This window comes from Protopterus annectens, chromosome 1.part2 (genome assembly GCF_019279795.1).
Source record: "Protopterus annectens isolate FY-2018-M chromosome 1.part2, PAN1.0, whole genome shotgun sequence".
In the NCBI taxonomy this organism is placed as follows: Eukaryota; Metazoa; Chordata; order Ceratodontiformes; family Protopteridae; genus Protopterus; species Protopterus annectens.
Genome location: NC_056727.1, coordinates 1,240,356,192 through 1,240,383,684, shown reverse-complemented (window position 1 = coordinate 1,240,383,684; position 27,493 = coordinate 1,240,356,192). Strand labels below are relative to the sequence as shown.

The 27,493-nt window shown below is 44.7% G+C and overlaps 1 protein-coding gene across 2 annotated transcripts in view; it reads left to right on the top strand.

Moving 5' to 3' along the window:
- Positions 1-27,493, top strand: part of MTFR1L (mitochondrial fission regulator 1 like) — a 462,922-nt gene that overhangs the window by 261,079 nt on the left and 174,350 nt on the right. For both annotated transcript variants that reach the window (XM_044060114.1, XM_044060115.1), the window contains exon 5: positions 15,970-16,181. In XM_044060114.1, coding sequence (XP_043916049.1) covers positions 15,970-16,181 — 212 coding nt within the window. The remainder of the gene's footprint in view (positions 1-15,969; positions 16,182-27,493) is intronic.

Sequence of the window (27,493 nt, the reverse complement as noted above, 5' to 3'; positions counted from 1 at the left end):
ATGGACCCACACAAGTGGAAATTGGAACCAAAGACTCTCAACTTGTTGATAAACAAATAGGAGAGCCTAGATATAGACCTGTTTGCCTCCCCCCAGAACTACCAATTGGACAAATTCTGCTCAGACTCCCCACATACAAGCTTGGAAAGTGGATGCCCTAAAAACAACCTTGGAAAGTGGATGCCCTGTCCTTCAGCTGAAAAGATCTATCAGTTTATGCCTTTCCTCCTCTGCCTCTCGTCTCCAAAGTACTACTAAAGATCAAACCATACAAACCAAGGACGATACTGATTGCACCAGACTGGCCACGCCAACACTGGTACCCCCTCTTGCGCAGTGTGTCCCTGCTGGCTCCATGGCACCTGCTTCAGACCCCTATCCTGCTGTCACAGCAGGAGGGCCGGATTCTGCATCCTCAGCTTCAAACCCTGAACCTGGCAGGCTGGCTAATAATCTAATCTCTTCGTTACCATCCCTCAATAAACAAGTGTTGGATGTCATTTTGGAGGCAAGGAGGCCTAGTACTAGAAACTCTTATGCTGAAAAATGGAAAAGATTCTGTGCCTGGAGCCAAACTCAAGGGATGGGCACAGCAGCACACAATTTACCTCAGATTCTTCAGTACTTGACTGAGATGCTTCACAAGGGCCTTTCTTTTTCCTCCATCAAAATTCATGCCTTAGCCATTTCAGCTTATTACAACACAGAACCACTCCTCTTCTCTCATCCACTGCTCAAGCAGATGTTGTATGTGTTTCACTGTTGCAGTCATTACTTTTGGGTAATCTGCTGGCAGGTTGCCCTCAGTCGGCCTGAATTCCAAAGTCTTGGGTCATGCATCGGTTGCTGTCTTCTCTTCCATGACGTCAGGTCATCAGGGGTATAAAACATGCAGCCGATGCCATTTTCTTCAGTCTTTCTTGCCGCGCGGTGCCCGAAGCAGAATTTCGCAAGTGCCAGTCAGCCGACTACTGAAATATTCGAGATTTGAGTTTCAGAACCGAAGTCTTCACTAAAGCGAAGTACCCCGTTGGGGAAACCTTTTTCTTGCTCCTTACCGATGTCAGAAAAAGTTAATAATTGTATTACTTGTGGGAAGCAAGTAACTCCTAAGGATTTCCATTTATACTGTATCCCTTGCCTAGGCCCTGATCACAACGTGCCTGGCTGTCGGTTTTGTGCTAGATTTAACCAACGTACTATTAAGCGTCTGTATATTTTTGCATCAAAGTATTTTGGAAACTGATTTAACTACCCAGAAATGTCGTTGGATAGCAATCCGACTACCGGAGTACATAAACGCAAAGAAAAGGACAGAGAAAGGCATTCGAGTTCCAAAACCGACGACTAAGCTTCTCCTAAGCCAGTCGCCGGTTCGCCGGTACTCAGTGAGGCGCTTTCGCAGCCCCTGATACTTGCTACCTTCGAGTCACAGGCCTCTACCGACACCCACGTGGAGTCAGGCATGCCGCAAGATACTCAATGTATTGGACCGAAGGATGCGTCTCCCTCAGATGGGTCTGGAGCCGCTGAGCAGGCACCGGCTTTTGAGGGTGTATTCATACCACAACATTTGTATATCAAACCGACGACAGCTGCAAAACCAAAGACAAAAGCATCTTCTAAAACTAAAAAACTGACGCATGAGCCATGTGCACAGGCCTCTATGCCTAAAAAACAGTTGATCAAAAAGACCTCATTACCGTGATCGGGGGTACCCATCCCCCTCCAGATAAGAGGCCTAGGCAAGACACTGATTATGAATCTTCAGATCAGATTTCTATTTCTTCTGATTCCTCTTCTGATCAGGAATTATCTATACCTCCCTATGAGGATTCTGATGCAGAGGAGTCTATACCATCTGCATCTCCTCCTGAAGATTATTTATTTGGAGAAACCTTGCATACTTTGGGGGAGCATTTTCAATGGGAGAGTCAAGATTTCTCAATCAAAAAAGAGGCTCAGGGATTTCCTCCTTCTCTCTCAGCACAGGTCTTTAGCCATTCCTGCTATTTTTGACATTGTGGATGATGTGTTTTCGGAGTCAAGCTTACCCCCTGACTCCTTACCTCCGGCTCCCAGTAAGCCTGATAGATATTACAGGGTCCCTGACTCGCATACATTTTTATTTAGAAACACTGCTGCTGATCCTGAAACCATTTCACAGGGTCCAAAGGGAGTTAAGGCCTCAACAGCAAAAAATCCTACCCCCTCTAAGGGCACTGGACAGATGGTGAAAAAAGGTTTATACATCTGCAACCTTGGCAATCGGGGCTTTAAACTGTCAATTTCATATGCTTAAGTACCAGCAACATGTTATGGGGTTGCTGAAACAGAAAATGATGATGATTTCAGAATGTGCAGAAAACAAAGAATTGCAGGAATTATTTCATGCAGCTGAACAGGTTGGAAAACATACTTTGCAATGTGGTTTTGACTCCTTAGAGGCTTCCTGCAGGGCCGCAGTTGCTGGATCTGTGATTAGAAGGCATGCCTGGTTAAAGGAACAGAATTTGCCTGATCATGTTGAAGCTAAATTGCTAGATGCACCTTTACAGCATGATTCTCTGTTTGGTATTAAGGCAGAATAGGTTTTAAAGAAAATGGAAGACAAAGCTAAGTCTATGCAAACTGTTAAAGACTTCTTACAAGTGCAGCCACCTAGATTCAGTAGACACTGGCCTACAAAAAAATGGTCCTTTCCTGTGTCAGACAGCTTAAAGGGGCAAATCCAGACGCCCTAAGGGTTCGAAGATTCATACAGGTCAAAGCAATGGGGCGCTTCTACCTCCAAATCTGGTGGAGATAAAGCGCAAACCTGCGGAAAACCATCACAATGACTTCCCTCTGCCTACTCCAAGCACTTATCTTTTGGCAGCACCCATAGGGGGAAAGTTAGCACTTTTTGCTCAAAATTGGCAGTTGATAACCCAGGACAAGTGGGTACTAAACATAGTATCACAGGGATACATATTTAATTTCCACACTCTTCCAATGGCAAATGGTTGGCCAGATCTGCCAAAAAATCAATGGGTGGAGGCACAGAAACAGGTTACATCCCTCATGGATATGGGGGCTATTCAGCCAGTACCAGAACAGGAAAAAGGACAAGGTTTTTTCTCAAGACTGTTCTTGGTACCCAGAAAAGACGAGGCCTGGAGGCCAATACTGGATTTATCGATTTTGAACACCTACCTGGACATTCCAAAATTCAGAATGCTAACTTTGCAGCAGCTTCTGCCCATGCTGGGCAAGAATGCTTGGCTGGTGACATTAGACCTAAGAGAGGCACACCTGCATGTCCCAATAAGACAATCTTGCAGAAGATACCTCAGATTCAAGGCTGGCTTAGTGCATTACCAATTCTCTGCACTGCCCTTTGGCTTATCTACTGCGCCCATGGTCTTTACAAAGTGCCTGGCACCAGTAATTGCATTTTGCAGACAAAAAGGTATACAAATATATCCTTACTTAGACGACTGTCTCATTCAAGCAGAGAACAAGGACATTCTTCTTCGACACCTGGCATTTGTGAAAAGGCTTTTAACATGCCTAGGGTACACAATAAACAAAAAATAAATCGCAACTGGTACCCTTTCAAAAGATAACATTCCTGGGTGCAAGCTTGAATACGACTGCCCAGATGACTTACCTCACACCAGACAAGCAAAGGCAACTGACTACTTACTTCAAACTGATGGCAACAAAAACCCAGTTGTCTGCAAGACAAATTCTGCAGGCTCTGGGCTTCATGGTATCCTGCATCCTACTGATTCCATATGCAAGACTGTGTATGAGGAAACTTCAATGGTACCTGAAAAGTTTATGGAGTCAACATTCTCACAGTCTGGAAGCAATGATTCCTCTCATTCCCTGCCTACAACAGGAGTTTCTATGGTGGGCAAAGGCATATCACCAAAACATGGGACGGGCCTTCACTCTCCGCCCTGCCAGCCAAACCTTAGCAACAGACGCATCGGATTATGCCTGGGGGGCCCACATGGCAGGAAGATGCATTCAGGACATATGGACCCCAACACAAATGTATCTACATATCAACCAGAAAGAGATGCTAGCTGTTCAAAATGTCCTAACCGCCTTCAAGGACTTGCTTCATCCATGACAACTACTGATAAAGACGGACAACACCACAGTCATGTGGTATATATACAAGCAAGGGGGCACACACTCATACCCCCTTTGCAGATTAGCCATGGCACTGTGGGGCACAGCGTTGACCTACCAAATACATTTTCAAGCTCAGTTTCTGCCAGGAAAACAAAATACACTGGCAGATGATTTAAGCAGAAACCTTATGGATCCTCACAAGTGGAAACTAAATCCACAAGTCTTCAGCATGATAACAGAGAAATGGGGGAGCCCAGACATAGATCTATTTGCCTCCCCTCAAAATTATCAATTGAAAAAATTCTGCACAAGGACTTATCACAGACAAGCATGGAAAGTGGACACCCTATCCTTCAGTTGGAAAAACCTGTCAGTTTACGCCTTTCTTCCTCTTCTCCCCAAGGCCCTCCTAAAAGTCAGACAAGAGAAACGAATTGCCCCGGACTGGCCCCGCCAGTACTGGTACCCAATCCTAAGAAACTTGTCTCAATACCCAGCTTGGACCTTACCTCAAAGGCCTCAACTACTGTCACAGCAAAACAATCAGATCCTGCACAACCAGCTACAGACACTGAACCTGGCAGCATGGCTGATCATGTAGTTATACAAACAACATCGCTCAGTAAAGCTGTGATGGATGTCATTTTGGAAGCCTGAAGGACTAGTACTAGAAAATCTTATGCTGACAAATGGAAGAGATTCTGTGCTTGGAATCAAGCACAAGCAACTGATACAGCAGAACCAAATATTCCTCAGATATTTACAATACTTAACTGACATGTTTGACAAAGGCCTATCTTTCTCATCAATTAAAATCCATGCCTCTGCCATTTCGGCTCATTACAATACAGAGCCACCAATCTTTTCTCATCCTTTGCTAAAGCAGTATCTTAGAGGAGCCAACATTTTAAAGCCTCCTTAAGATCACCATTACCTGCATGGGACCTCAATTATGTGTTGGAAAAGCTCACCCTGCCTCCATTTGAACCAGCTGCTACCGCTGATATAAAGTTCTTATCATGGAAAACTGCTCTGCTACTAGCAATCACTTCAGCAAGAAGAGTTTCAGAGCTACAGGCCCTCATGGCTGTAGAGCCTTTTATCATATTTTATCCAGACAGGTTGTCTCCTGAGGACAAATCCTACTTTTATGCCTAAGGTGGTTTCCAGTGTGGCTCTTAACCAAACAATTCATCTGCCAACCTTTTATCCAAATCCGCAGAACAAGGGGGAGAGATGTACACAGACAGCTAAGATTCTACTTGAGTAAGACTAAAACTCTAAGAAAAACTGAGCAATTACTAGTGTCATATGCTGCAGGATCTGAAGGAAAGGCTATTTCAAAGCAGACATTTTCAAAGTGGATAAGCCACTGCATCCGTTTCTGCTACTTACACCATGGTAATCCTGTGCCCAAGGGCGTTGGGTCTCATTCCACCAGAGCTGCAGCTACTTCAGCAGCCTTTCTCAGAGAAGTATCCACCAAAGACATTCTAGAGGCTGCTACCTGGAGTTCTGTTCACACCTTCACAAAGCATTATCATTTGCCTCTCTACTCTAAGTCCAGGGCAGGCTTTGCCACTGCAGTGCTGCAGGGCCTTATAGCCGCACCTAATGCTGTTTATCTCTGGCCTCCCAACCATAGCTTTGAGATTCTACCCAAAAGTAATGACTGCAACAGTAAAACACTAAGAACATAGTACAGTTGTGTACACTTACCATAAATGTAGATGTTCGAGTGTATTCACTGTTGCAGTCCAGGTTACCCTCCCGTCATCCCCCTGTCATTCTGGAGTTTATCTTTCCTTCTCTGTCTTCTACAACCAATGTGGTGTGTATGCTTGTAGATGAAGGTAAAGTTTATACTGATGCATGTATATAAATACATAATAAATATATATATATATATATATATATATATATATATATATATATATATATATTTTTTTTTTTTTTTTTGCGCTACCTTTTTGGGGGCACCTGCATCGGGGGCAAGAAAAACTAAGAAAACTGCGTCGGCTGCATGTTTTATACTCCTGATGACCTGACGTCATGGAAGAAAAGACAGCAACCGACGCAGGATCCAAGACTTTGGAATTCAGGCTGGCTGAGAGCAACCTGCCAGCAGATTGCCCAAAAGTAATGACTGCAACAGTGAATACACTCTAACAATCTTGCAGTCCTGGTTACCCTCCTTCCAGCCCCCTGACGATTTTCCTTTACTATGCTTAAAAGCTTTTTGGTGTATTTGCTTTTTTGTTGGAGGGTTAACATTGCATATATATAATAAATATATAAATATATATATATATATATATATATTTAATTGCTTACCATTGGGGGGGGGGGGGACCTGACATTTGGGGCAAGAAAAATGGATGTAATTGCGTCGGCTGCATGCTTTGTACCCCTGACTACCTGCCGTCATGGAAGATGAGACAGCAACCAACGCTGGCCCCAAGACTTTGATAATCAGGCCGACTGAGGGCTACTGCAAACAGATAACCCTAATGTGATGACTGCACCAGTGAATACACTCGAACATCTACATTTATGGTAAGTGTACACAACTGCACGTTTTCAATGCTTACTTCATCAGATTTCTGTACCTTGTTAGATTAGTTGTCTTTTTGAGTTAAAATTTAGAACAGATGGATATCTTTTCATCATTAATTAAATTAATGACTGAATGGTATCTATTTTTAAACAACCTTTTTTTTGAATTATCACTTGTGAATAGGCAAACTTACTCAAATCATATTAATAAGTTCACATTTACAAACATTATAGACTATATTGCAATATATGTGATGTATAATGTAAGCAGCATTACATAAATTATTCATTTCCTGCCTTCTCTTAAACATTATTCCTCCTCCAAAACATTTTTCTGTATGTATCGTTCCCACAATTTCAATTTTTTTCTGTATAATTTTTTTTTTTTTATTTTCTAAAGATCCTACTTCCTGTTTTAAGTCTGTTACAGTATTCATTATTTCTTCATGTATAGTTAGCTTAGGTTTTGGTTTCCATAGTTGCTATTTTGGCAGGCACCAGAATTAAACTCTGCAAGGCCTTACTGTGTATCTAGGCAGTTCAGATCCTGTATCCCAGTTCATTGGTTACATTCCTTTGCTAACTCAGTATTCTTGACAGAGTGCTCTATAAGAATTATTTCAAAGTCTGCCAACTCATTACACCTCTAAAACATATGTTCCCAGTTGTATCCTCCTCCCCCCATCGCAGCTCCAGCATTTATCATACCCAAGGAAAAATATATGGAGTCTGCTTAGGGTTTAAAAGTATCTATGCAAACGCTTCCAGGCAAAATTCCTGCATATTTCAGAGCCATATATACAGTGGATATAAAAAGTGTACACACCCTGTTAAAATGCCAGGTTTTTGTGATCTAATCACAATAAGTTATTTCATAACTTTTCCCACCTTTAATGTGACATATAACCTGTACAATTTAATTGAAAAACAAACCAGTTAGGGGAAAAAATATAAAAAATAAAAAAAAACCTACAATAAGCTGGTTGCGTAAGTGTGCACACCCTTAAACTAATACTTTGTTGAAGCACCGTTTGATTTAATTACAGCGTTCAGTCTTCTTGGGTATACACCTACCCTCCATTAAACAGACTCTGATTAACCCAAGTAAAGTTCAGCTGTCCTAGTAGTATTTTCCTGACATTTACTCAATTGCCTGCTACAGCAAAAGCCATGGTTCTGAGAGAGCTTACAAAGCATCAAAGGGATCTCATTGTTGAAAGGAGTCAGTCAGGAGAAGGGTGCAAAAACATTTCCACAGCATTAGATATACCATGGAACACAGTGAAGATGGTCATCAAAAACTGGAGAAAATATGTGACAACAGTGATGTTGCAAAGAACTGGACATCCCTCCAAAATTGGAAAGGCAAGATGAAAACTGGTCAGGGAGGCTGCCAAGAGACCTACAGCAACACTGAAGGAGCTGTAGGAATTTCTGGCAAGTACTGGTTGTGTACTACATGTGACAACAATCTTCCATGTTCTCCATATGTCTGGACTATGGGGTAAGATTGCAAGACCGGAATCCTTTTGTTACACACAAAAACCTGCAGGCCGGGCTAAAATTTGTAATACAATACAGCAAGTCTCCCAAAAGCATATGGGAAAATGTGTTATGATCTGATGAGACCAAGTTTGAACTTTTTGGCCACAATTCCAAAAGGTACGTTTGGCGCCGAAACAACACTTTGGATCACCAAAAGAACATTCCCCACAGTGAAGCATGAAGGTGGCAGTATCATGCTTTGGGGTTGTTTTTCTTCCGCTGGAACTGGAGCTTTAGTCAAGGTGGAGGGAATTATGAACAGTTCCAAATACCAGTCGCTTTTGGCCCAAAACCTTCAGGCATCTGCTAAAAAGATGAAGAGGAATTTCACCTTTCAACAAGACAATGACCCCAAGCATACGGCCAAATCAACAAAAGAATGGCGTCAGCAGAAGAAAAGTTTTGGAATGGCCCAGCCAGAGCCCAGATCTAAATCCAATAGAAAATCTGTGGGGTGACCTGAAGAGGGCTGTGCACAAGAGATGCCCTCACAGTCTGACAGATTTGGAGTGCTTTTGCAAGGAAGGGTGGGCAAATATTGCCAAGTCAAGATGTGCCATGCTGATAGACTCCTACCCAGGAAGACTGAATGCTGTAATTATTTCAAAAGGTGCTTCAACCAAGTATTTGTGCAAGGGTGTGTACACTTATGCAAACAGCGTATTGTATGTTATTTTTTATATTTTTCCCCTAACAGATTTGTTTGTTTTTCAGTTGAATTGTACAGGTTATAGGTCGCATTGAAGGTGGGAAAAGTTTTAAAATCATTTATTGTGGTCTCATCACAAAAACCTGGCATTTTTAACAGGGGTGTACACTTTTTATATCTACTGTATGTCCTCCCATTGTTTCTTTGTGAAGTGTATATTAACGTCTCTTCCTAATCTTCTGACCTCTTGATCCTATGGTTATCATGCAAGATTTTATATGCCCAATTAATTATACCTTTTTAAAAACTCAGCCAGTGTAGGTCATTCATTTAGGATTCCCCTATCCCTTTGGCTATGTTCTGATCCATCTCTGATGGGGAAGGCAATCACTTGCATGCAATCCAAATGTGTTCTTGGCCTCTTCCCATTCTGTTACCTTTCCTTCTGTAATTTATTTGTTCCAAATACCTTGATTCTGTTGCCAGCTTTCCCCCAGTAAATTCCAGACCCTCTTAATCATTCTTTGTAAACCTAATTGCAGTCATCCCTATCGGCAGAATCTCCATTCCCATGTTGACTTTGTTCTTGGTATTCATTCTGCTACCTTTATGACTAATATTCTGTATAACTGTAGCTGTTCTACTTAAAGGTCTGCATCCAAAATCCCATTCATTTCTTGTTGGATTGCCCCACTGCTTCATCATCATTCCATTCCACTCTGAACTGTAGCTTTCTGATTGTGTTATGTACAAGAACCTTTACTGTATATCCATATAGGCATTAATTATAAGAAAGTTTTCATAAACTACAAGTTTGGAAAAGGGTTTTTTCTGTTCCCCACCTAGCACAATAGGGGAGCACACCCAGTTAAGCACTTCAGTAACATGAGACCCAGTCTTAACAATTGTTAAGCAATGCTGCTCCCCAAAAACAGTTAACATTGGGTCTTGCACTAAAAACATATTGCTTGTCAGCAAATTGCAGCTGCAGAAGTCAAAATTGCGGTGCTTCTGGCAGTTGTCTATTCCTGTAGTATCTCCCTGACTCTTCACATGTCTTTCTGTCTGACAGTGCCCACTAAGTGCTTCACTGGCTGTGAAACTCAGCAAAACACTTTGCTCTTTCTTTTTTCTTTAACTAGTATTATGTGGAGCAGATAAACCTCCATGCATTACAAAGAATTATCCCATCACCAGTTGTAACCTAATGTTATGTGTTCTTGAGTTACCTCTCAAGGTGAATTTCTTGGCATTACACGTCTTTGATATGTAATAAGACAGTTACAGTAGGAGACCTAATCACAGTCCTCTATGGTCTATGCCTTCTATACTTTCTCAGTTTTTAAATTTTTATTTTATTTCAAAAATGTAGTAGTCATTGTATTGACTTAAGGGAATGCAATTTTGTAGGCAGTCTTAAGAATTTTACTATAAAATCTGCTGCTGCTTGGTTAAACTGTAAAGATGTGCTTATTTTTTACTGTTATAACTAATGATTTGACATTGTCTTCATTTGATCTTCAACCTGTGGAATAGGCACCAATGTCAGTGCCGAGTCGACTATCCAAGCTACAGTGCAGAAACTGAGCTCTTCCCCTATCCATAATGCCCCTCTCTCCCTCACTACCTCTGATCTCGTTTGCCATGATTCCAGGTACAAGTAAGTCGTCCAAGCTCTGTCTTTAGTGCGTGTTTTACTAGTTTTGGGCAGTGTTTGTACTTCAGGTACTGTTAATTTTTTTCTCTTAGTTTCTGAACTTTTCCCTACCCTTCGCGCCCTTCGTAGAGCGCAGTTTGTATATCTTTAATTCTCTTCTGGTCAGGCTCCCTTTCCAGTCTTTCTTGTCATGGCTGATAAATCTGATAAGGGTGCGGGATATAAGAAATGTACTGGGTATGGGCATAAATTACCACCCTCTGATGGTCACACGTAGTGTGTTTAGGTGTCCCTCACCTAGACACTGCTTTCTCTATTTGTGCGGGGTTTTCTTTCCGTACCCTTGCAGACAGGTGCAACAAGTTGATTTTAAAGGGTTTGTTGCCCACTTCTTCTGGTGCAGGCACAGGGACTCAATCTACTGTTAAGTCGCCTGATAGTATGACCAAGGATGAGGAGAGAGAGAGATGTCCAGAGGCAAGGACAGGCCCCTGGAGAAGTGGAGACTTGCAGACTCTTCCCCTTCTGCTGGTGAACCTTCTCCCAAGATTAGGCCTAGGTCATCTTCACCTCAGCCTAGGTTCTGTCCGAGCCCCTGGATTCGCCTCACCCAGGCACCACTCCAGGCCTGCATCTGTGGCTTCCTCTGCCTGGTCGTCCCATAGTTTATCCAAGAGAGAAGTGAACTGCCTGATGACAGTTCCTGCAGGCTCAGATCCAGCTGGGAGTCCTTCCCATCTTCACCCTACTGGGAGCGGGGGTCCTTCCTTTTTCCTTAATGGATGCTCTCCTTTCCCGAGCCCCAGGGCTTTGGGACCTTCAGATGTCAGAGTTGCTGGCATTGACTTTTTGGTTTCTTCAATGCTGACCATGGTTTTGAGTTCCTCTGTCCCTTTCTCTTCAGTGCTGGAGGGTTTTCTGAGTCGTAGTTCACTCGGCGTTGGTTCCAAGAGTTTGGTGTCTGCGTCAAGGGTTTCGGTGCCTTCCCTTCCCCTCGGAGCTTCAGCACTGAGCTGCTTGGCACAGACACCTCCATTGGTACAGATTGGGTTGGGGGGGTCAGCTCTACGGCATCGAACCCCTTTGCACAGATACATGCAGCACTGATTTCCCACTCCGCATCGGTGTTTGATGTGGTGGAGAGGTTCATCTCAACCTTGGCATTGAGATCCTCGATGCCTCCCTCTCCAGATCCTTTTCTGCTCCAGCTGGACTCTTGTCTCTAGTCCTCCACTTCAGTGGCAGCCTGTCCTTACCCTCCAGGTTTCTCTCTCAGTGGAGCCCCAGGCTTCTGGTTCCTCCTCGGAATCTCGCCCTGTGGAAGTCCACCAGAAGCACGTGTGCAAGAGGAGGCACATTGACTTCACCCCTGAGTCTCACTGAAGAAACTGGGAGGAAGGTGAGGGCTCCCCCCAATCTCCACCCGATGATGTCTCCTTTGGAGACATCATGGAAATTCTGCGTCAGGTTGGGTGGTCTGCCTCAAAGCCCAATCCAGATGAGTCAGTGTTCCTGGAGGTGTTCTGCGCAGGCCCATCTACTTCCTGGGTGACACCCCTACACACACACACACACCCCTACACACACACACACACACACACACACACACACACACACACACACACACACACACACACACACACACACACACCCCTTTGGTAGACCTCATTGCCCACAGGGCATGGAAGGAACTGGAAGCGGTGGAACCAGTAGCAAAGCACCTTGACAAGGTCCTTAGCCCTCCACAAGACAAGTTTTTTTGGTTGAAGAGTGTCCCTGTTGATGCCTTTGTGGTTGCAACTGCCACGAAGGAGGAGCTTGCCCAGGAGAGCTCCTTTGTCCATCCACCTGTCAGGAAGTCCAGAGTGATAGACTGGGGAAGCGTGTTTGTACATCGGCGACCTTCCTTCTCTCTCTCTGAGGGTGCTGAATTACATGGTGCATGAGATCACTCATTAAGGAGATTTCTGCATCTACCCCAGAGTCCATGTTGGCAAAGGAGAAGATCTCCTCTAGACTGGCCACTCTTAAAGCCATTTCTAAACACCTCTATGAGGCTCCTCTCCTATGCCATGGAAGGTGCATTTAGAGCAGCTAGTTCAGGCATCGTTACTAGGCGTCACACCTGGATGTGGCTTTGTGATTTCTCGGAGCCCTTCAAGGCATCTTTCACAAACTCCCCCTTCAATGGATCTACCCTGTTCGGTCCATCCGTGAGGGATACTTTAGCCCAGTGCGAGAAGGATGTTAAGACCCTGTCTGCCATCGCAATCCACTTTTCTACTCCTCAGCGTTCCTACTCCAGGTATCAGTAAGAAGCTGTGGTTCCAGAAGTCCAGAGCCTTCCATCAAGATGCAGTGGCCGCCTCTTCCCCTAGAGGCGATCGGGAATGATTCTTTTAGATGCTGCCCTAGTGGCAGGAGGGCTTTGAGTGAACAAGGGTCTCGGGACTCTTGCCCGGTTAAGCCCTTCCAGCGACCCTGAAGTGTTCCCCTAGCTGTTGTACCCAAGAAGCAGTTGAGGGAGACTTTTCTCTGCATCCATCAGCCTGGGAAGCCATCGCATCAGATCAAAGGGCGCTGAGGATAATATCCAGGGGTTATCTGATGCCCTTCACCCACCAAAGACCAGAAAGATTCTCCCGGGTTCTCCACCTGCTCACAGGGAGGCAGCCGAACTCGAAATGTCCACGCTGCTCAACAAGCAAGTCATCCAGCCCGTCCTCGCAGTACTATCCAGATCAGGAATCTACTCAGTGTTCTTTTTGGTGCCCAAAAAGACTGGGGAACAGACTGAGCTTGGATCTCACCCACTTCAACAGGTTTGTCACCAAGACAAAGTTCTGGATGGTTACAGTTCAGTCTATCCTTCTCTACTTTCAGAAGGACTCCTGGATGTGCTCTGTGGCCCTCCAGGACGCTTACTACCACATAAAAGATGGACAAGCATCACAGGAGGTTCCTGCGTTTTCAGTCAGGGGCCAGGCTTTATCAGTACAGGGTACTCCCATTTGGCTTCACCACAGCCCCCAGGGTGTTCACCAGAGTGGTAGCAGTACTCTCAGCATATCTCGGGCTTTAGGGGATATGTGTTTTCCCCTACCTGGATGACTGGCTTCTAGCTGCACCCACCAAGCATCAGCTTCTTCAGGCTAGGGACTAGTTCCTTCAGTTAGCCTCGACTTTTTGGCATCACGATAAAATTTTCCAGATCGAAATTGGAGCGCCTCTGTTCCCTGGAATTCATCAGAGAGCTGTTGAATACTTCTCTGTGCAAGGTCTTTCTCACCAGCGACAAGATTCATTCTCTTCAGGGCCAGATATGTGTTCTTCTAGAAGTGCCTCTGCCATCAGCAGCCCAATTCCTTCAAGCCCTGGGTTCTGTAGCAGCAACCATTGTTATTTTACCCTTGGCGAGACTACGCCTCTGGGTTCAGTAGTAGTGTCTGGAAAAGGCCCTGTCTCATCCCATTCTGCTCTCCAGAAACTGCAAGTCCTCTCTACTGTGGTGGTTAAACACACATAATTTAGCTGGAGGTCAGTCTTTCATGGCTTCCGCTCCTACGGCCACAGTCACCATGGATGCCTCCCGGCTCGGGTGGGGCAAGCATTGGCTGGGACGAACTGTTCAAGGGACGTGGTTAGTGTTGGAGACCAATCTACTGATCCATGTTCTGGAGGTGAGGGCAATGCTTCTGGCGTTGCAGGCACTGCATTCATTTCTCCCCCAAGGAGCGATTGCGATACAGACAGACATGGCAGTGATGTGGTATATCCTCCTTGGATTCTGGATCGATGTCCAGATCTGATTTCCAATGCGGAGGGTGATTATCACTCTGATCTGGAGAGCCTGATGCTCACAGCTTGGTTTCTGCAGTTCCAGTGATGGCTAGAGTTCCTGGGCTTTCATCTCCTGTGAAGCATGTATTGCTTTCCGCTCACAAGTCGTCCACCATGAAGAGTTATGTTAGTAAATGAAAAAGGTTTTCCATTTGGGCGTCCCACAAATCAGTGGATCCTTTTACTGCCTCTCTTCCTTCAGTTTCAGATTTTCTTGCTTGTATCTTCAACCAAAGTGCCAATTTCTCTGCAGTTCAAGTCCAACTAGCTGCCATATCCCATTATCATGGCAGACTAAAGGATTCTTCTTTGGCCGCTTCTAGATTGTGCAAGGCCTTTTTGAAAGGAACATTTCTTTACGACCTCCAGTTAAGGACCCAGTCCCTCCTTGGAATCTAACCTTTGTACTGCAGGTGCTGGTGTCATCTGCCTTTGAACCCTCTGCAAGAGTGGACCTACCGTTTCTGTCATGGAAAACTGCTTTATTGGTGGCTCTTCATCTAAACGGGTTTCTGAATTACAAGCGCTTTGCATTCAACTCCCGTACCTTATTTTTCACAAAGATCATGTTTCTCTTGTGCCAAATCCTTCCTTCGTGACCAAGGTCGCGTCAGAGAAGAATATTAATCAGGTCATTCATCTTCCTGTGTTCTTTACAAAGTTTCAAAACAAAGGGAAGTATCGATTACACATGCTTGATGTACATAGGCAACTCCATGTCTCTCTAGACAGAACCAAATCTTTCAGGAAGTCCAAGTCCAGATTGGGATCGCCGGTTTACAAGATAACCATTGCCAATTGGATTGCGAAATGTATTGTGAGAAGCATGATGTTCCTCTTTCTTCTGCAGTGAAGGCACATTCTACCAGGGCTATGTCTACTTCAGCAGGCTTTTCCTCCAGGGTACCAGTTAATGAGATATGTGCTGCAACTACATGGGCTAGTTCTCGCACCTTCATATCCCATTACAAATTAGATATTTCATCTAGGCGCAGAGCTTCCGTTGGTTGTGCCATGCTCCTAAACATCCTTCCTTAGGGCCACCCAGGGCTCAAGTAGCTGGGGACTCTTTGTCTTCAGCCTTCCCTCCCCTCCTTCCCCCTTTCCATGAGTATTTGGCCTGGCAGAGGAGGCCTTCTGTTCTCTGTCTATGCCTCCTCTTCTAGGGGTTGTTGAGTCACCGTGTTTTTCTACGGGTTTGGGTCAAGAACCTATTTGTCAGACAAACTCGATCTGAGGTAGTGAGGGAGAGAGGGGCATTGTGGGTAGGGGAGGAGCTCAGTTTCGGCACCATACCTTAGATATGGCTGGTTCAGCACCGATGTTTGTTCCTATCCCACAGGTTGAAGACAAATGAAGAACAACAATACAGATGGAACATTATGGTGAGTACATAACTTCTTTTTTTAGGCCACTGCTTTAGCTTGCACATGTACAAACAGTCCCATTCTTGGTTGCTTAACTAACGGGCAGTTATTGATAACTGCTGTCAGCTTTCTTGGACAACTTGGTTAGGTGCAGAAATAATAATGAACACGAGAAGGAACAGTAAGGCAGTGCAGAAGTTAACAACACTTTTTGTTTTCTAAACTAGAACAGATCACAGGCCTCTGAAGCATCACTGGACACCGACCCCGTTGCTGGTAATGCACAGAAATTCCTCTGTTCCCAATCTCCGGTTAGATGAGAGAAAAAAGGAAAATGTGAAGACTGCTGGTTTGACGGCCTTGAATCGAACTTCAGCACTTCAGGATGAGCTCAGTCGCTTGAGAGCACAGATTGCCCGGATTGTGGCTGCTGATGCTGGTATGTGACAAATTACGTGAGCAGAAACTGTTATGTTATTACGTGAATAGCTGCTGGTCTTTAGTATATCCCAGAAAAGTGTAGCTGTACTGCCCCTGTAACACAACAGTTTTTTCTTCTGATACTTTTACATGTTCCACTTTGTGCTTGTGCAGGCTGATTGGCTAGATGGCTGGATATGTGAAGACTGTATATGTGAAGACTGTGTAATTAGTTGTGACACTGTAGTAAAGTCTAGACAGCAGTCTTCAAGATTTCATTGTCTTATTTGTCTGCAGACTGCACATGTCTGTGTGATGCATTGTTTACTTGTCCTGATTAGTAAGTAAAGTAGTAGTTTTCAGATTCTGTTAATCAGACTTTTTTTAATTTTAGGATTTTAAAGCTGTTAAACTAGTGAAATGACGGATGGGTACAGGCTCTGTTCTTTATTGTGTTTTGGAACAAATATTGAATCTCAAAAATTTGTGGTGGGGTTGGTCAAGCAGCCATGGGCCAGCTGTCTTAGTGAGAAGACTTTTTTTTTTTTTTAATGCTTTTTAAAATAGCTTGATGGTGGCTGCCTTTTTGGTGTCACTGTTCACAGCAACAATGTGTCTTCCACCCACAATACCATCTGCCTTCATTGACACAACAAGGTCTTTATTGTTCTCTACTGACATACACTACTACTACTCTGAACCTCTTGTTTCTCTGAGTGTGAAGGCAAAAACAAAACAAAAAATCCTGCTGATAATGAGCAAATGTGTTTAGTCATGCCACCTAAATTTATGCCATCTATGAAATAAGCTCTTGAATTCTATAATCAGTGTAAAATACTTTTTGGTGTGACCCCATGGTGCTGAAGGATGAAGCCCTTAGTATGTTCCAGCTGACTTGGATTTGACTAGTGGCATGGACGCTGGAGGGATCAGGTGGAAGGAAGGATGGGAATGAGGGGCTGATGGCAGCTTATCCGTCCTGAGGCTCTTTGTCTAGGCTCATTGCAATAGATTTAGACAGGCCAGCTCCGTGCTGCAAGCTGTATACCTCTTGCTGTAAACAGTGTACTGCTTAGTGTTGAGGATGCACATTGTGGAGAACACTCATGCTTCTCCTGTAGGCAGCAATTGCATGGGTTGGGAAGGTGTTAAGGCATAGTTCCCAGCAGCAGTATAAAATTGCATGCGCATTCTGAATCTCCTCACCAGCCATAGATGGGAGTTGGGTTGTTTCGGCGGAGGCTAAGGTAGGTCTGGTAGACCAAGTGAACAAGGAGAAGAGTTTTTAGCAGTTGGTCAGTTGTGGGGAGAGGGAGCAAACGGGGGGGGGTTTAATTACTTTTTAAACAAAAACTTACATTAGATGGTCATTCAGGAGTTTACTTGGTCAAAGTAAAAGCACGTTAATTAACATTTCAGTGCTTCATTACAGTTAAGATATCACATTTTAACACTTTTCAGACTGGTCATTTTCATGCCCTTAATTGCTAAAGTGCCAAACGGAACTGTCCTTTTGTTAATGGGGTTTAGATTCTACATCCCCAACTCCTAGACATCTTGGGTGCTTCTAACAGAAAATGCATTTCTTTGGTTCATAGGTTGGTACTAGGCTATCGACTCTAGGGCCTATATAAGCCTATCCATAACAATTCCCTGGCTATTTCTTCCCACCATATTTACTTCCCTGGACCCCTGTCTAGCATAGTGACTGATGTGATCCCCGGTGTGAAATTCCTATCTTCCATCCAAATGTCAAGGTTCTTTTTGAAGAGGGCCAAAGAGGCGCTCTGCTTGACATGTATGGGCAGTCTGTTCCAGAGTCTGGGGAGTCTCTGGGTCAGGGACCTATCCCTCCAGCATATTTTGTTCATTGTGATGACAAGGTTTAGATCTCTGGAGCGTGCGACTCTGAGGGATTTGGATTTCTTTAAGTGTAGCATGTCCAGCAGCTCTTGGTTTGACATGGCCTTGTATGTTAAGCAGAGATCGCCTTTGAGTAGACGATATGCAACAGAGTATAGCTGGAGTTTTTTTTAGATGGTCCGCATTGGGCATCTGCTTTAGGCCTGATGTTCTTCGTGTTTCACTGCTGCAGTCATCACATTTGGGTTATCTGCTTGCAGTAGCCCTCAGTCGGCCTGATTAACAAAATCTTGGGTCCTGCGTCGGTTGCTGTCCCATCTTCCATGACGTCAGGGGTATAAAGCATGCAGCCAACGCCATTACATCAGTCTTTCTTGCCGTGCGGTGCCAGAAGCACTTCGCAAGTGCCGGTCGGCCGACTCCTGGAATTTTCATTTTCGAGTTTCAGAACCGAAGTCTTCAACTAAGCTAAGTACCCCATTGGGGAAACTTTTTCTTGCTCTAAACTGATGTCAGTAAAAGTCAGTAATTGTATTTCTTGTGGAAAGCAAATACCTCATAAAGATTTTTATTCGTACTGCATTCCTTGCCTAGGCCCTGACCATGACGTACCTCCCTGTCTGTGCCTTATTTAAACAACAAACTATTTATCGTCAGTACATTTATGCTTGTAAATAATTTTGGTACTCTGTTCAATTATCCAGATATGGCTTCGGTAAGCCACCAGACTACCGACATTCCGAAAAAACAGAGAGACCAGACCGCATAAGTCCAAAGCTGCCGACGACTGTTCTAAGCTAGTCGCCAGTTCGCCGGTACTCAGTGAGGGCTTTCACAGCCCCTGATACCTGCTACTTGATTCGCAGGCCTCTACTAAGAACCATTCGGAGACCGGTATGCTGCGAGATGCTTCAACTGTCTCTACCTTGGATGGGTTCTGAGCCACTGTGCAGGCACCGGCTTCTGAGGGTGTATTCAGGCCTACTGACTTCTATATTAAACCAATGCCATTTTCTTCTTCAAGGCCTAAAACTTGATCCATGCTAGAAAACCGACGCCCAGACCACATGGTCAGGCCTCTGTCTAAAAAATAAATGGTAAGAATGGCTGAAGACATTATTTAATCAGGGGAAGCCAACCTTCCACCTCTAAGAGACCTAGGACTGCGTTTGCTTATGATTCTTCTGATCAGGATTCTAAAATTTCTGTTTCCTCTGATGACCAGGATTTACCCTTCTCTACCTTATGAGGATTCTGATGCAGAGGACTGTATTCCCTCTGCTTCCCCTCCAGAAGATTTCTCTTGGTAAAACCTTGCATACTCTTGGGCAGCATTTTTGTTTGGAAAGCCTGAATTACTCTGAATCTAAAAAGAGGCTTAGGGATTTCTTACTCCTGCCCCATCACAGGCCTTTATTTATCCCCCGTGTACTGGGCATTGTTGATGATGCCTTTTCGGAATCTAGCTTGGCCCCTGACTCTCTACCTTCTGCTCCCAGAAAACCTGATAGATATTACAGGGATGTTCATCGTGCATACAGCTGCAGTAATCACAGATGGGTTTTCTGCCGTCAGGCGGTCCCTCGGTCGGCCGAATTCCAAAGTCTTGGTCCGGCGTCGGTTGTCGTCGCTTTCTCTTCTGACGTCAGTGAGGCCAGAGTATATAAGACACAGCCGACGCCATGTTCTTCAGTCTTTTTTGCCGCGCGGTGCCCGAAGCAGAAGCAGTTCGCAAGTGCCGGTCGGCCAGCTCCTGAATTATGGAAAATTTGGAACCGAAGTCTTCATTAAAGCTAAGTACCCCATTGGGGAAACTTTTCTTGCCTCAGACCGATGTCAGAAAAAGTTAATAATTGTATTTCTTGTGGGAAGCAAATACCGCATAAGGATTTCCATTCCCTCTGCATACCTTGTTTAGGCCCAGACCACGATGTCTTGGGCTGTCGCTTTTGCGCTACCTTCAATAAACGCACTATTAAGCGTCGGGCGGAGTTCGCCCAACACTATTTTGGTAAAGCTTTTGATTATAAAATGTCATCGGACACTACGACTACCGTTTTGTCAAAAACACAAGGACAAGGACTGACACGAGGCCCGCGGTTCCCGCTGACACCACGCCAAAACAGGCTACACGTCCGGTTCTCAGCGAGGCGCCTTTGCAGTCCCTGACTACCGACGACACTCCTTTGGCGGTGTCCTCTGTACCCGAGACTGCTGGGTCCTCGGCCCTTTCCCAGACTACAACCGAAGCCTTTGCTAATGTTGAGCCTACTAATGTGGACAGGTTCACCTCCACCCATGGTGTCTTTAGACCCTCATCTTCCTTTTCTATTAAGGCCTTTACTAAATCCAAAGAAGCCAGGCATCCCAAGAGGCCTGTTGCACAGGGCCCATCTCCAGGTCCCATGCCTAAAAAACAGATGCTTAAAATGGCTGAGGATTTAATTACTCTTATCAGAGGTTCTCAACCCCCCCCCCCAGACAAGAGACCCAGAGTGGAGGAAGATTCTCCTTCTTCTGATCAGGGATCCATTTTATCAGAACATTCTGATGTAGAGGAACACTCTTACTCCCCTTTTGAGGATTCGGATGCAGAGCAGTCCATCCCCCCCTGAGGATTTTTCCTTTGGGGAAACCTTGCACACCTTGAGGGAACACTTCCATTGGGAAGGCCAAGACTTTTCAGATTCCAAGAAAAGACTTAGGGAATTTCTTTTGTTACCTCAACACAGACCTCTGGCGATACCCCCTGTTTTGGACATACTTGATGATGTGTATTCGGAGGCTTGCCTCAACCCGGATTCTCTGCCTCCTTCACCAGTCAAACCTGATAGGTACTACAGAGTACTTAACTCTCACCAATTTCTCTTCAAAAGCCATAATGCTGACCCTGAAACCATTTCACAAGGCCCCAAGGGTTTGAAGGCCTCCTCTGCCAAGAATCCACTTCCTGCAGAAAGAGAGTCAAGATCTTTAGAAAGGTGGGGAAAAAAGGTATATACCTCGGCCACCCTAGCCATGAGGGCCTTAAATTGTCAGTTTCATATGCTTAAATATCAACAGTTCCTGTTATCACAATTAAGGAATAAAATATCTCAACCTGAACAACCAGATTTGAAGGAGTTACAGGATATGATGCATAGTGCAGAGCAAGTGGGTAAACACACTTTACAATGTGGTTATGATGCCCTAGAGGCCTCAAGTAGAGCGGCTGCTACAGGATCAGTCATTCGCAGACATGCCTGGCTTAGAGAACAAAACTTGCCTGATCATGTGAAAGCTAAACTTCTAGATGCTCCTTTACAAAAGGATGTGCTGTTTGGTACTAATGCTGAGGAGATACTATGTAAAATGGAAGAAAAAGCCAAATCTATGCAAACTGTCAAAGCCTTTTTACAGGTCCAACCACCACGTTTTAGCAGAAATTGGCCTTCAAAAAACTGGTCCTTTCCAGCCACTGACAAGCCCCAAAGAGGTAGATACAGACGCACAAGGGGCAGAGGTCAATCACAAGGATCATATAGATGCCGACAATGGCAAACTCCAGCACCAAGAGGTGGCGAGGACAGTGCTCAACAATACAGGAAGCAAACCCAATGACTCCCTCATTTCCATGCCAAGCATGACTCAGCTGGTAGCACCTTTGGGAGGAAAGCTAGCATTATTTGCAGACAATTGGCATATTGTCAACAGACAAATGGATCCTGGACATTATAAGCAGAGGTTACAAATTTCAATTTCACACTCAAAATGAGAGGCATGCCAAACCCGCCACAGAATCAAAGGGCAGAGGCACAACTACAAATTTCAAAGCTCATAAGCATGAGAGCTATTCAAGAGGTACCTACTCACGAACAAGGTCAGGGGTTTTTATTAAAGACTTTTTCTGGTACCAAGGAAAGGAACCGACTGGAGACCCATTTTGGACTTATCCATCCTAAACACATTTCTACTCGTACCAAAATTCAAAATGCTCACATTACAGCAACTTCTTCCCATGCTGGGCAAGGAGTTTTGGCTGGTAACATTGGACCTCAAGGAGGCATACCTGCATGTCCCAATCGGACAAAGCTGCAGAAGATACCTCAGATTTCTTGCAGGTTCAATCCACTATCAATTCTCTGCATTGCCCTTTGGCTTATCTACTGCGCCCAGAGTATTCACAAAGTGCCTGGCATCAGTGATTGCCTACTGCAGACTTCAAGGGATACAAATTTACCCTTATCTGGACGACTGCCTGATCCAAGCGGACAGCAAGCACATACTTCTGGAACATCTGGCATATGTGACATGGTTACTGCATTCTCTGGGATACACAATCAACAAAGAGAAATCAAGACTAACACCATCTCAGAAAATAACTTTCCTGGGTGCCAACCTGGACACAAACACCCAGATGGCCTACCTTACGCCAGAAAAACAGGGGCAACTATCTCGATACTTCAAAATACTAGCAAAAAGTACCAGGCTTACTGCAAGGAAAATCCTGCAGGCTCTGGGATTCATGGCATCTTGCATTCTTTTAATTCCATGTGCAAAGCTGCATATGAGGAAACTTCAATGGTACCTAAAAAACCTATGGTCTCAACACAGTCAGTTTGGAAACAATAATACCAATAATCCCATGTTTGCAAAAGGAATTTCTATGGTGGGCCCAAGCATGTCAAGCAAACGCAGGCCTTCCATTCTGCAAGCCTCAAGCAAAGCAAGTTATCACAACAGACGCCTCAGATTACGCCTGGGTGGCGCACATGACGGACAGGTGCATCCAGGGCAAATGGTCCCAAAAGGAAAAGCACCTTCACATCAATCAAAAAGAAATGCTAGCAGTAATAAATGCAATTACAGCTTTCAAGGACTTCCTGCATCCAGGAATATTACTGATAAGAACAGACAACACCACAGTAATGTGGTACATAAACAAACAAGGAGGAACACATTCATACCCCTTGTGCAGACTAGCCATGACTCTTTGGAACTTGGCTCTGCAATGGCAAATCGAACTTCAAGCACAGTACCTGCCAGGATTGGAAAACACGCTGGCAGAGAATTTAAGCAGAAATATGCCAGATCCACAGGAATGGAAGTTGTATCCTCAGGTGTTTACAGAAATAACCCAAGCATGGGGGAGGCCAGACATAGATCTCTTTGCCTCCCACAGGAATCATCAATTGGAAAAGTTTTGTTAGAGGACCTTTCATCCAAAGGCCTGGTGAGTGGACGCCCTTTCATTCAGTTGGACAGCATGGACAGTTTACGCATTCCCACCTCTGCCTCTTCTGCCCAAGGTGCTTCTGAAAGCAAGAGCAGACAGACCGAAGATGATACTGATTGCTCCAGATTGGCCAAGGCAACACTGGTACCCACTGCTGAGGAGCCTAACACATACTCCTCCCTGGTCCCTGCCTCTAATGCCTCTTCTGCTGACTCAACACAGCTACAAAACTCTTCAGTCAGCTGAAAACACTCAATCTCGCTGCATGGAAAATTCCTTAACACCACAACAGACCCTACTCTCCGAGGAGGTGCAGGATGTCATTTTGGAGGCCAGAAGGCCATCTACTAGAAAAGCTTACTCCGCAAAATGGAAGCAGTTTTGTGTGTGGAATGAGAAAAAAGGCCAGGACCCTAGAAAACTGAACTTGCCACAGGTATTACAGTAAAATGGGTTTTAAATAGTTTCCCAAGTATACAGATTCCACTTTCACTCCTTACCAACCCCAAACGGTTGGTCAGACCTACCCTCAAATCAGTGGGTGGAGGCTCAAAAGCAAATTCTCGCTCTCTTAAGCATCAGGGCTAGTCAGCCTGTTCCAGAAGAGGAACGGGGACAAGGTTTCTACTCTTTTCCTGGTACCCAGAAAAGACAACGTCTGGCGTCCTATACTGGACCTCTCTATACTAAACACATTTTTGGTGATTCCAAAATTCAAGATGCTAACTCTTCACCAACTGCTTCCTATGATAGGCAAAGATGTCTGGTTGGCAACACTGGATTTAAAGGAAGCTTACCTGCACATCCCAATAAGGGAATCCTGCAAAAGATACCTATGCTTCAAAGCAGGATGCATGCACGATCAGTTCTCTGCACTGCCCTTTGGTATATCTACTGCGCCCAGGGTATTCACAAAGTGCCCAGCTTCAGTCATTGCATTTTGCAGGCAAAGAAATATCCAAATATATCCATATCTGGATGATTGTCTAATTCAGGCAGAACACCAGGACATACTATTGAGTCATCTGGCATTTATACAGAAATTACTAACTTCCCTGGGGTACACTTTAAACAAAACAAAGTCACATCTTGTGCCCTTCCAGCAAATTGTATTCCTGGGAGTAAGCTGGAACACAACTTCCCAGATGGCTTTTCTCATGCCAGAAAAACAAGTTAATTTGACAGCCTACTTCAAACTACTGGCCTCAAAGACCCAGCTATCTGCAAGGAAAATACTGCAAGCCCTGGGGTTCATAGCCTTCTGCATTCTACTAATTCCATATGCAAGACTGCATATGAGGAAACTACAGTGGTATCTAAAAAGGCTATGGTGTCAACATTCTCAGAATCTAGAAGCAATGATTCCTATCATACCTTGTCTACAGATAAGAGTTCCTTTGGTGGGCAGAGGCCTGCCACCAAAACAAGGGACTGCCATTCACTGTATCCCCTGCCGCCCAAACCCTAACAGACGCTACAGACTATGCATGTGGACTGCCATTCACTGTATCCCCTGCCGCCCAAACCCTAACAGACGCATCAGACTATGCATGTGGGGCTCACTTGGCAGGGAATTGCATTCAGGGCAAATGGAACCCAAGTCAAATGCACCTGCACATCAATCAGAAAGAAATGTTAGCTGTACAGAATGCTATGACCGCCTTTAAGGACCACATCCTTCCAGGACAATTGTAAAGACGGACAACACCACTGTTATGTGGTACATAAACAAGCAGGGGGGACCCACCCTTACCCTCTCTGCAGACTAGACATGGTTCTGTGGAACACAGCCTAACCTACAGGCTCAATTCCTGCCAGGAAAGCTAAACACACTGGCAGACGATCTAAGCAGAAATCTCATGGACCCACACGAGTGGAAACTGGAGCCAAAGATATTCAATATGTTGAGAAACAAATGGGGGAGCCCAGATATAGACCGGTTTGCCTCCCCCCAGAACTACCAATTGAAAGAATTCTACACAAGGACTCCCCACAAACAAGCTTGGAAAGTGGATGCCCTGTGCTTCAGTTTATGCCCTTCCCCCTCTGCCTCTCCTTTCCAAGGTACTACTAAAGATCAAACAAGACAAACCAAGGACGATATGGATTGCACCAGACTGGCCACGCCAACACTGATACCCCCTTTTGCGCAGTGTGTCACTGCTAGCACCATGGCACCTGCCTCAGACCCCTGTCCTGCTGTCACAGCAGGAGGGCCAGATTCTGCACCCACGATTTCAAACCCTGAACCTGGCAGCCTGTCTAATTACCTGATCTCTCTGTTACCATACCTCAGTAAGCAAGTGTTTGATGTCATTCTGAAGGCAAGGCGGCCTAATACTAGAAAATCCTATGCTGAAAAATGGAAGATTCTGTTCCTGGAACCAAACTCAAAGGATGGGCACAGCAGCGCCCAGTTTACCTCAGATTCTTCAATACTTAACTGAGATGCTGCACAAGGGCCTTTCCTTTTTCTCCATCAAAATTCATGCCTCAGCCATATCAGCTCATTACAACACAGAACCACCCCTCTTCTCTCATCCACTGCTGAAGCAGTTCCTCAGAGGGGCCAAAAACTTAAAACCACCCAAGAGAGCCCCTACTCCAGCCTGGGACCTTAACTTTGTATTGGAAAAACTCACTGTACCTCCTTTTGAGCCAGCTGCAAATGCAGAGTTGAAATTCCTTTCTTGGAAAACAGCCTTCCTTTTAGCCATCACTTCAGCTAGAAGGGTGTCTGAATTACAGGCCCTCATGGCAGTGGAGCCTTTCATAATTTTTCATGCGGATAGGGTATCCCTCAGTTCCAATCCCTCCTTCATGCCCAAGGTGGTATCCAGTGTGCCCCTTAATCAGTCCATTCATTTGCCAACCTTCTTTTCTAATCCACAGAACAAAGGGGAATGAAGTCTGCATTCCTTAGATGTGCACAGACAACTTAGATTTTATTTGGACAGGACTAAACCTCTCAGGAAATCTGAACAACTGTTGGTTGCATTTGCTGCAAGGGCAGAGGGGAAGGCCATTTCAAAGCAAACCATTTCTAAATGGATAGTCTATTGCATTAATTTCTGCCATAAGCACCATGGAAAGTCTACCCTACAAGGGGATTCGACCACATTCTACCAGAGCTGCATCTACCTCTACAGCCTTTCTTAGAGGTGTCCCTACCAGGGACATCCTAGAAGCTGCTACCTGGAGTTCTGTACATACCTTCACCAAGCATTACCATTTGCCAATTTTCTCTAAATCCAGAGCTGGCTTTGACACTGCATTTTTGCAGGGCCTTATAGCTGGTCCTAATGCTACCTAATTTCCTCCTCCCATCCTTAACTTTGGGAGTCTACCCAAATGTGTTGACTGCAGCAGTGAAACATGAAGAACATAGTACAGTTGTGTACACTTACCATAAATGTAGATGTTAGTGTATTCACTGTTGCAGTCCTAGTTACCCTCCCTTCAACCCCCTGACTTCTATTGACTATACCTCCTATTCTTGCTTATGTTAAAGCTTTTTGGTGTATTTGCTTTTTTGTTGGAGGTGTAACCTTATATAATTGCTTCCCATTATGGGGACACCTGACATCTTGGGCAAGAAAAACTGATGTAATGGCATCAGCTGCATGCTTTGTACCCCTGACTACCCGACGTCATGGAAGATGGGACAGCAACTGACGCAGGACCCAAGACTTTAATCAGGCCGACTGAGGGCTACTGCAAGCAGATAACCATAATGTGGTGATTGCAACAGTAAATACACTTGAACATCTACATTTATGGTAAGTGTACACAACTGTACTGTATTCATTTAGTGGGTTATTTCTGCAGCCTTTCCAGTTGTTGCAGATGTCTTGAGAGGTGCATATCAAACGGGGCGTTGTATTCTATAATGGGTCTAATGAGGGATGAGTACAGTGGGACAATGACCTCCCTTTTTCTGGATGAAAAGCCCTTGGGGATGAGGTGTGCCACACAGGATTTCCTGACTGTTGTGGTGATGTGGTTATCGAAAGTGAGACCACTGTCCATCTGTGTCCCTAAGTCTCATCACATTTTCAGTGTTTAGTGTACTGCCACCTATGTGTTAATTCACTGGTACATGTTTTTTCCCCAAAGGGGATAACTGTACATTTGTTGGCATTGAGCTTGAGCCCATGGTGCTGGCACCAAGCATCTGTTTCTGTAAGGCCCTTTTGTAGAATATCCACATCATTTGAGGATTCAATAATGGCTCCCAGTTGGCAGTCATCTGC